General features: G+C 43.8%; 1 protein-coding gene and 1 long non-coding RNA gene across 2 annotated transcripts; one reads left to right on the top strand and one right to left on the bottom strand.

Moving 5' to 3' along the window:
* The first annotated feature begins 4,394 nt into the window (after positions 1-4,394).
* On the top strand, positions 4,395-5,477 carry LOC135400479 (uncharacterized). Its single transcript, XM_064632310.1, has one exon. It carries the CDS (start codon positions 4,395-4,397, stop codon positions 5,475-5,477), a length of 1,083 nt encoding a protein of 360 aa, XP_064488380.1.
* A 1,137-nt stretch (positions 5,478-6,614) lies between these two features.
* LOC135399565 (uncharacterized) lies at positions 6,615-7,405 on the bottom strand. The gene is made up of 3 exons (XR_010424342.1): positions 7,224-7,405; positions 7,019-7,149; positions 6,615-6,664 (listed from the first exon to the last, which is right to left on the bottom strand). It is a non-coding gene; the product is annotated as an uncharacterized LOC135399565 (long non-coding RNA).
* Positions 7,406-10,999: the final 3,594 nt, after the last annotated feature.

Consider the following 10,999-nt stretch of genomic DNA (forward strand, 5'->3'; position numbering starts at 1 on the left):
ATTCTGTCTTCAGGCGGCTTTCGTTCGTGTTTGCGCATATGGGCGACATCCTGGTTGCCAGCACGAGCCCCGACCAACATTGCCCCCACCTACGCCAGTTGTTCGCTCGATTGAAAGAATACGGCATCATCATCAACATCCAAAAATGCTGCGAGACTTCCTGAGACCAACCATTCTTCGACAGGTCTACCGCTACCTCGGATTGCTAAACTTTTGGGGGCCCAGACGGCCCCAGACCAAATAGTCATGGACCGTGGGGCACAGTTTGAATCCTGTCTATTCCACGAGCTCTACTGTCTTCTTGGGTCCAGGCGCACTCGAACCACTACCCACACAACCAAGGCACATCCTGAGGATGTCAATATGACGTCACCAACTGGACAATCAAATGTCCGTAAGATATCCCGGATTGTCCGGATGACATCCTATTGGACATCATTCGTACTGCCATTGCAACAGCCGGGGACTTGATTTGGGCAATCCTGGTCGCTTCCTTTATGACATTTTCAGGATATTTTTCTAGGCATCTCAGGATGTTTTTCCGGACATTCCAGAACGTTACTGCAGTATGCCCCCTGCCCCCGTATGCTGTGTATACATCTTATAATACAAGCTGTTCCATCACATAAGCCTGTTCACTATGAGAAGACATTTTATTGAATATTTTGTACTCCCACTCAGAAGCGTACACGAAGAGGGGAGTACCTGAGGAAGCGTGGACCTCCACGCAAAAGCTTGTACAAATCAAATCTTCAGTGTCGGTTTCTGTATTTTGTTTATGTACTCCCACTCAAAAAACCTCATCTGTATATCACTTGGCAACGAGCTAGCTAACAATGTATCATGTTAACATCAGTTCTTGGAATGAGCAGCTAGATCTAGGAATTGGTGTTTCATCTAAGTGGGTGAGTATCCTGAGTAACGAAAGCGGTTAATTAAGTTATACCAGTACCGTAAAGGGTATATAGATGCGAGCTAGCCCAGGCACTTTGGTACACCAAAAAAGTGAAAATTGCTCCCATCCTAACATGAAGATATCACAGGGTAGAGCTGACATGTAGTATAGACAGTAACTGCCACCAAAGAATATTGGAGGCATAGCTTAAGTAGGCAATTGTACTGAAACAGATTTGCCACAGAAGTGTTTACACAGAACATAGCAATTTCATGCACTATTGCATCAGATAAACATGGCAAGATCACGTTGGTAATACTAGAGATTTTGAGAGCTTCGAGTGGAGCACGAGTACACATCATGAATGCAGTTCAGATAACTATAGATAAATATCTGGTCATTACTACACCTCCTGGTTCAGACTTGCGACTTGGAGGTCACCTGTCCTACACACGCCACTTCCCCTTTGTTGTAATAGAGCTTCTACAACGCTTCAGGAACAAAATGCATAAGGAAGCACATCACTACACAGATGAAAAGACATTCACATTTTTATACGGTCGAAAGAGTTGAAGGACAGGAGGAAACTCAATTCACCAAGCTGCGAAGACGCTAACACGCCAACAGACGTTTCCAAGTTGAAAACAGACTCCGAGTTGATGCTGCTTGGTCGCATGTTATGATGACAGCACTGCGGCTATAGTTAAGTTTCGGTTTCAAAGACCGGGAAGCTCACGTCTCGCAACATAACTAAAGCCAGGAACTATCGTATTGCACAACCAGTTTTTGCAATACACAGGTATTTGGAGTTGTGTGCACAACTTTGTAAACTTTGGGTATATGTTTATTTAATTTATTTATTCGTTTTACTATTTTATTTATTTATTTTTATGTTTGAGCATGAATTATTTGCACACGTTTGCGCACTTTTGACAATTTCCTAAATAGTGTGTTGAAGACACAGAAACCAAATAAAGGGCAATAACTGCAGTATTTGCTCTCCAGGTCTCCAAGGTCGAAAATAAAGTTGTTGTTGTTGTTGCAGTATTTGAATTCCCTCTAAGGTAGTGGAAAAGTGAAGTTACTTGATATTCGAGCTCTCTAACTGCGCTGAAGAGTCTTATGACATCTACTGTTTTGTCTCGCCATACACAATACGCCAAGAGTGAGTGACGGGCAATGCTTCAATCCCTGTGTAACTTCGACTTATCTGCTCAGACGTTTCTGCACAAATATTGCAGTGAAATTTGTCAAAGGACTGTGCAACCACAGTGGCGCTTGACATTATCCATTTTAATATGCTGTTGTACATATCCTTTTGTGCTCTGTGCTGTTTGGAACGACACGCAAAAAGTGTTAAATCATTCATTAGTGAGATCCGATTGAGGCAAGACTCCGTGCTTAACGCCAGTAAGAATGGATCATCCAAGAGATCTGCATGTATAACTACGCAAAAACATTAAATCAAGTAATCAGAAATAAAATGAGTCTTGGGCTAATTCTTAAAATATTTGTGTAGCATGTCAATAGAGCTTAGCTATTTTGCCTTGTTGCTATACAATATACGTACATTGTATTATTAAAGTGGCATGCAAGTCGGGAGAGAATTACACCCACTACATACTTTGGGAATTAAAACCAAATGATTTCAATCGCAACTTCTGATTTGACATGAGACATAAGCCACAGGATAACTGTAGGATATCTACAGGATGTACGCTTTTATTGTCGCAACGGACATCGCAAATAGACATCTAGAAGACCTCCTATTTACGTCACTTTCTGACAAAGATATTCCGACCATTTCAGGACGTCCTCTGGACATTGGTGGTTGTGTGGGTACATACCATCCTTGCGCTAACGGCCTTGTCGAGCGCTTTCACCAGCGTCTGAAGGGCAGTTTTTGCGCTCTTCACAGTCCTGACAAGTGGTTTCACGCCCTCACCCTCATCTTGCTCCTCTTACTGGTGTGTCTTAAGCCGGATCTAGGCTGCTCTCCTGCTGAACTCGTCTTTGGGACCCCGCTTCGCCTCCCAGCTCACCTCGTCACCTTTAGACACAAACCCAACAGACCGCTCTGACTATGTCTCTTTACTCCGAGACATTTTTAGGTCCATCAGGCCAAGTCCTCCACGATACCCTTAATCTCGCAGCTACTACGTCCCAGACACTTTGTCGACAGTATCTCATGTTTTCCTCCAGGTTCCTTCTTGTCGCAGGTGCCTGGACGCCCCGTACTCAAGACCCTATAGACCATATGCGGAATTCAGAGACATCTGTCGGGCGCCGCCGTCAACAGGAGGCCGTCCGCCATGTTCAAGGGTTCTTTGATGGCGCATTTGTAAGCGAGGACTATGCAGTCAGCGAATTTTGGCTATTTTGCTGGTTTGTGAATTTATTCAAGCTAATTTTGTTGATTTGCGTGGCGATGCCGTCATACTGTGTCGTTCCACGTTGCACTCAGAGTGGAAATATTGGAGAGGACGGAAGCAAGGTGAGCGAAATCTGTTTCGTACTCGAATGACTTAACATGCGTGAGAAATGTCAACAATTCCACATGGCTGGGAAGGGTTCATCGGGTGAGGAAAGTAAGGGTGAGGATACCGACACGAGAGTAAAGTAGCAACAGTACCCAAACTGACAAGCACTGCACAAGACAAATTGTCCGTTCGAGTGCCTTCCCGCCAGTGCGTAGGCTGGCTCCCCTTTCACTGTGCGTTCTCCAACTTTTATAAGCTTGCAACGGAAGCCAAGGTGTCCTGTAACTTAATCAGCCTTTTGCGGACGGTTTGTCCGAAACCAACGCGAATTTCCCCATTCATTATCATTAATTTATTTGTTGTTCCGAAACGTGGACTCCCTAGCCGTTGCGAATAAATTCGCTCTTTACGTTTCGGATTATACACAACGATGGCATTAAACACGTCTGGTACGTACATTAGGCGCGAATCTCGACAGAATAAATTACGCATACTATGCGTGCACAGTCGGTTTCTTTTTTGGTGCTCATTTATGGGTGCCTATATATAACACATACCTGCTAGTACATTGCTAATTGATCATCACACCGCAATGTTTCTGGTTTTTTGGTTACAGGTCTCTTTTCACTGTTTTCCAGCAGACAAAGAGCTCCGGAAAAAGTGGCTCGTTGCCATAAAGCGTGTTCCAGACTTCGACGTAGACACAGCTCGCATCTGTTCGAACCACTTCATTGCTGATGACTTCGTAAGGAATGTTGCCAGTGGGCGGAGGATACTACATGACGGAGTCATCCCTTCTGTGTTTTCATTTCGTGAGCTGCCAAAGAAGCGTAGAGCTCCACTGCAGAGAACCATACCGCCAAGGCCACAAAAAGCTAGAGCAAGACCGCTACGAGAGGTACAGCAGAACGAGGGCGCATTGTCACCCATAGAAAATGCTTCACTAGCCGCGGACACTGTGTTTGACACCATGAACAACGCACAGGGGGGGGCAAAGCGATCCAAGCCTAACCTACAACATGCAGCAACAGAATGAAAATGAAAACGTGCTGACAAAGGAAGAAAGGCAAATACAAGAGCTGCAGCGAGAATTGAAAGAAGCAAAATCAACAATAGCGAAACTGCAAAGGGAAAATGAGCTGCTCCAGGAAAGGTGTAGAAAGTATGAAGCTGTGCCCGCAGAATTTTCCGTTGAGAGATTTAAGGATGATGATGACAGCTTTCAATTTTACACTGGGCTGCCCAGCTATGGAGTCTTCAAAGCCGTTCTTGACTACCTTGGCCCAGCATCACAAGACGAGGGTATGCCATGTGACGACCAACCAACATTTTCCCGGCGGGGTCGAAAAACTGTTCTCAGCACAGAGGACCAGTTGTTCCTAGTGATGGTCAGACTAAAGCTTGGACTGTTCCAAAAAGACCTCGGGCATCGTTTTGGCATCCACCAGAGCACCGTGAGCAGACTCTGCACTGACTGGATAAACTTCTTGTACCTACGTCTGTGTGAGCTACCACTATGGGCCACCCGGGAAATTGTTGACAAGAACATGCCACCAGCCTTTGTGGATAAGTATCCAAGGACACGGGTCATCATTGACGCCACAGAAATAAGGTGTGAAGTCCCAAGTTCTTTTGTTCTACAGTCTGAGACATACTCAAACTATAAATCATGCAACACATTCAAAGGTCTGGTTGGAATATCACCAGATGGCCTTGTCACATTTGTGTCAGCTCTGGCTACAGGATCCATCTCGGATAGAGAACTTGTCAAGAAAAGTGGATTTCTTTCACTCCCGTTTACGGAGGGAGATGTCGTCATGGCAGACAAAGGCTTCACAATCGGTGACCTTCTGGAACCACTGAAAGTGGAGCTGAACATACCACCATTTCTGAGACAACAACAGTTTGCAGAAGAGGACGTGCTGGAAACTGAAGCAATAGCGTCACTCCGTATTCACGTTGAGCGCAGAATTCAAAGGATCAAAAACTTCCACATATTCGATCGTCGCATACCCATAACAATGGCTCCCCTGATCAATCAGCTGTGGACTGTGTGTGTTATACTGACTAACTTTCAATCATCTCTGATAAAAGATAGCTGAATTGCACAGTTGTAAAGGAATCATGACACGCAAGACCCTGTTTCACCAACGCCGATTAACACCTGAACAGGGATGAGCGATCCCTTAACAGTGTTTCACTAAAGGGAGTTATTGTCACTGAAACATTCATCGCGTCACCAACTGACGTTTGTAAAAAAAATTGAGCAGTAACTTCAAGTTTTAGCAACATTTGATCTCGGTTCAAAGTTAACCGGTGTTTGGTGAAATCGTGCCTGAGTGTTCTAAGTGAAGACTATTCAGATGAAACTGTTCCAACTTTATTCCAAGTAAGGCACACTGACTAGATTGCTTAGGAAATGCCGAGCATGTATAGTTAAGGAGTCACTCCCGATGTATAGTACGTCATGTAATCCCTGACCCTGCTTGAATATGTAACCTAAGAACTTTTAAAGGACATTTGTTCAAAAATAAATCTGTGTTCAATGTACAGTCGAAAAAATAATGGAAGAATAGTCGTGCACAGTTCACATGCAGTTTGCCTGCTCAACTTGAACAATAAATGGCAGAGCGTCATTAAAATAAAAGCTATCCAACTTTCTTTTCATTTCTGACCAGGCTGAATCTGAAAAATCCACACGTGTAATGATAATCCATCCTGAAGAATACACAACAAAGTGACTCCACCTCATGTTTGCACAATACATTTGCCCCATGACCTGGGGGTAGTACACACTGGTCTCCTTCAGTCTGGGTTTACCGTCCACAATTTCTATACAGAACTGGGAATCTTCGAGGGCATCCTCCAGAGTCGTGGATCTCTTCGTCCAGGGGCATTTCACCTCCAACAGTCCATATGAAGGCTGCTCATGATGGTCATAAATAACACGATCAGGTGTGGCTGCCAGCCAGGGACTGCCTGGCCTGACCATTAGTCCACAGTTCTGAACCATGACATTATGGCCAAGACGTTCCATCACTTCGGTGTACCTGGCAACTGCTTTCCCCTCGCTTGAAATTCCATACCTCACCGCTAATGACGTAAACGACTTAGGCCGAACAACATTTCGAAGTCCAACATTTGTCCACGGTTGCTTACGTCTCAGCACCATGTCGAATCTTGATGCTGTCAGCCTATTTAGCCGTGCTTTTTGCCATAGAGAGCTGCTGAACTGCTGCCTGGTGTCCCTTTCCATATCCCTTGCCTCTTCTTCTGACAAACATATGTTCTGAAAAACATGTTAATATTCAGCTGCACAAATATTGTCTACACATCACGTCACAACATTGAATGGTCCTCTGCAATAATGGTGCAACTGAAATTTTACACTTCATATGCAAAAGAAGAATCTGGAATGCCACCATGCAGATTATTACAAACAACATTCTGCAAGACATACCGGCCAATGTTGTTCTTTTTTTTTTTTGTTCGAAATTTTTCCAGATATTACAGTGTGAAAGCATCCTTTTAAAGGGCCGCTTAAGTCATTATAGCAGATAATTGCGAAAATTGTCCAAATGAGATGTTTTCAGGCAAGTTTAAGCTACACTGCATTTAAACCGTTGTAACATTGTAACATTACCTTCAGAGTCGAGACGTGAGCCACATCTTGAGGAGGCGTCCACTGTGGTTCATCCTTAAATAAGGTGAAGATTGGTATGGGACCAGATTGTACAGCATGAAGTCTCCCAAGGGAAACCAGTGCAGTATAATCTGGTGGGAGAGGGGACAACTGAACATCCATTGTAGAGCCACGGGGGGCTCGTCCAAAACTCGTGTCAACATACGAACAACTTGAGGCTGAACCGAGAACATCCACAAGACTAGTACTGCAACCTGCTTCTTGTAACCTGACTGCTAGTGTCTGTGAGGCCTCTCGCTTTTGGTCCTCCGTGCGCACACGCTTACGAGTGTCATAGAGCCTGCATGGCAAAGGGGCTTCTGAGCAACCTTCTGCAACTCTACGCCAGTTAACATTCATAACAATTTCGGGTGCCATTGATGTGCGTGGTCGCCTCCATTGTTGTGGCAGTTCCGTTGGTGCCAGTTCTTGCGGCGGTTCATTGTACCCGAGGCTTTTCAGCTTCGATAGGACCCGTAGTACCGCCAGAAGGTGGTGGCAGTACCCTCCGCTTCCTGCTGGACAGCTACACTGAGCGTACTGAACAGCTGGCCCTGCACATAGAGTTATGTTTACTGTGTATGGCGCCTGTGTTTTCTTTTTGCTCCTGTAGCATTTGCATTGCACGGCGTAACTTGGTTGGACAGCACTGTAAATAAAGGATTATATGTGTCAGCAATCCTGTGCACATAGGACAATTGTGAAATACGGTGAGCTAGATGAGCACACCATTCATGAGCGTGATTGACTTCACATGTGAGGCGATCAACAAGCATACAACCACTGTCATTATTTCGCGAGGTGCTGTAGGCGCGTGATGCACGCACCACAAGTGCAAAAGAAGTTCAAGATAAAATGCGCGTGCGATGTGACGTTCTGTAGGTGTGTGATGCACGCACCACAAGTGCAAAAGAAGTTGAAGATAAAATGTGCGTGCGATGTCTAACTAGATTATCACTTGCGCTGCGGCTTTCGTCGTGCAAGCTTGGGATACTTCGAGCGAAATCTCATGCAGTATGTGAGACCACCAAAAGACATTTTAGCGCGTGGAAACGACAAGTGTGAAAAGAACGTACCTTGGTAGTTTCTTCGTCCGTAGTGTTGACACAAGAACGTACGACTCGGTTACGAAATTATAACTCCGGTTCCTGTGCTTGTTGGACGAAGATTTGCTCGCACTGTACTGCTCTGTGAAATCTACAGGCAACACGGGAAGACCAGAAAGGTCCGAAGACCACTCTGTCATTTTGAAGTGGCAAAAGGCAGCTCTTATAGCGGATGTAAACGATGAGAAGCGTCCACGCACGACAGTCGGCTACGATCAGCTGTAGGACGCTACCCTTGAACATGGCGGCTGCGCTCCTTCCTCCCGATAGATGGCAGTCGTTTCGCATAAGGTCTATAGAGTCCTCTCTCGCACTAAGAAGATGCTGGTCCTTGATGTCGACGGCCACGCGGAAACAATTTCTGTCGATCGCGTCAAGCTCGCTTTCTCCGCCCCCGACAGCATCTCCTTCGTCAAGCCATTCGATACCTCGCTCCTGCCACCCGCCACGCCCCCAACAGCAGCCTTTCCCAGGCGCGTCTCCTGGACTCCATCTCTTGGGATGCGTCTACAACGCATCTGACGGCGGGGGGACCCCTGTAGCGGCATCGCTATCGCTCGCCTTCATCACCATCATCATCTACAGGCATCTTCTCTCACGCCATAATAAACCCTTCATTCCTTTACCGTCTTCACTGCTGCCCGGTCCTTCCTTACTTACCACTTCACACTCGACACTCGATGTCATTGTAGTCATCACAAAGGGCATTGCATTCAGCAAGAAAGCAGTAAGATCAAATTATCTTATACAACCGGTGTATATCGCACGATCCATTACGAATTTGTTTGTACATGTTCCACAGCGGCGGCTATGTAATTATTTTATTCTACGAGCTGTTGCAAGGATGTCGAATGAGCAGAACTTCGACATTGTTGTACAACATCTGATATACCGTCACTTATTGAAAATCAACGACCATATCAACTATAGTGCACCACCGAACGATTTCCATCTAATAGTCTCTTGTACGCATTCAAGAATCTTCATACAAAGAAAGCAAACAGTAATCAGAGATTGTGCAAGTTCGTGACAACTAAATGCGAGTTGCTGAAGCGATACAAATATGGCGACATCGTATCGATTGCATTAATGAATGCTGGATTCAAGCGACCCCTCATAACAAACTATTTTATGATGCATTCTCAATTTATCAATCAAAACAACAAATGAAAACTTCTGAGTTTGGAATAGGACAATTGTACTTTGTCAAAATAAACAAGTGCATAATTGAAATAATAATACATTTATTTTGTCATCATTGTAGCGAATTCTATGGATCGCAACAAAAACAGACCGATTTCGAACGTGTTTAGCACGGGTTTTCGTTGACTACCCCCACAAACTCTCTCTCCCTCTCTCTCCTGTCAACAACAGAACACAGAGAAGCACGATCTTTACAACTTTAACATTCGAAGGACAGAATTGACGCACAAGAAACGATACATTTATGTCATTGAAATTCAGAGGAATGATACATCAATCTTCGCTTACGAAAAAAGGAAAAAGGTCACTAGCCTTTTGTGAAAATTTCTCATATCTTGATAATTAAATTGCACGATGTGTATATTTCTCAACCTGCTGAACTAGCTCTCTTACTCTTGAGCAATGGGAACTGTATGATTGAAAGAATGTCTATAACATCTTTTTGCATTGCTTCTATGATGTTAGCATAATATTTCTCGCGTGCTTTGAAAATGATTGCCTGAATCAATTATTGGCTTGTCTTTGTGTCAGATGTTCACTTGATTGATAGTAATAAAAATGATTATCTTGAGTCGAATATTCTTTGTGTTGGGAAAGCCTCAACTATGCCTGGCTATTATGTATTTCTGAGTTCTGTCTGATTATCTCCTTTGTACAAAAAGTTTAGCACTAATTTTCATTTCAGATGAATGCTTATGTTTATTTGTGGCTGCTGCATGTAGAACTTCCTGTTACAAGGTTATCATAAAAAAATATATGTAATTAAATTTGTCTCTCACTTTTTTGATTGAGTATTGTTTCTATCATTGAATAATTTGGACTTTCTCTATATGTTCAATGTCACCTCTGTACAAACTTGGCTGAGTTGTCTCCGTTTTGAAGAAAGGAATGTCCCCACACACTGGAGGGACAAAGTATATGCGCTTTGGGTGTACAGAAAGAGAGAGAAAGACAGCATCCCCCAACCGTTTCGAGGAAAGAATGTGAAAGAGAGAGAGGGAGAGAGATTCCCGCCCGGCCTCCAGGAGAAAAGTGGGAGATAGCTTACCTTCGTTTGACATTCTATCATATCTATGTTCTATGTGTTAGTGTGGATACCTCCAATGAACCCATAAAACAAGTAAGGTTTGTAGTGTCTGTTAGAATGAAAATTGTATTTCATAGTGTTCGCCTAGCTTTGAAAATTTTAATTAGTATTATGTATCTATTGTTAACATGTTGGAGAAAGCACCGCTTGGAGAAACTGGTTCGCTCCAATATTGTTGACTGTCCTCTATTAGTGCTAGCTATTGATTGTTTTCCTCTGTTCTTATGAATTAAATTATTTTCTTACATTTGCGTTTGTCAGATTTATTAAATTAAATTTCTTTAATTGATTATTTGTTAATTTATGAAGTTTGTGATGTTTCTCGTTTTGATAGATTGACCCAGTATTGGTGCGCTATTACACATGTCCTACATGTAACTGTTGTTTGCATGTTGGAGGAGGCGGCGGCATGGAAATCGGTCTGCTCTGATATTGTCGAGGGGGGATATGTTTACAAAGAAAAAAAGAAAGTTATGGTCAGCCAGACGGAGGTCGGATTGCTTGATCTTGTTGACTGTTCTCTAATAGTGCTGGTTATTGATCGTG

Source organism: Ornithodoros turicata, chromosome 7 (genome assembly GCF_037126465.1).
Source record: "Ornithodoros turicata isolate Travis chromosome 7, ASM3712646v1, whole genome shotgun sequence".
NCBI lineage: Eukaryota > Metazoa > Arthropoda > Arachnida > Ixodida > Argasidae > Ornithodoros > Ornithodoros turicata.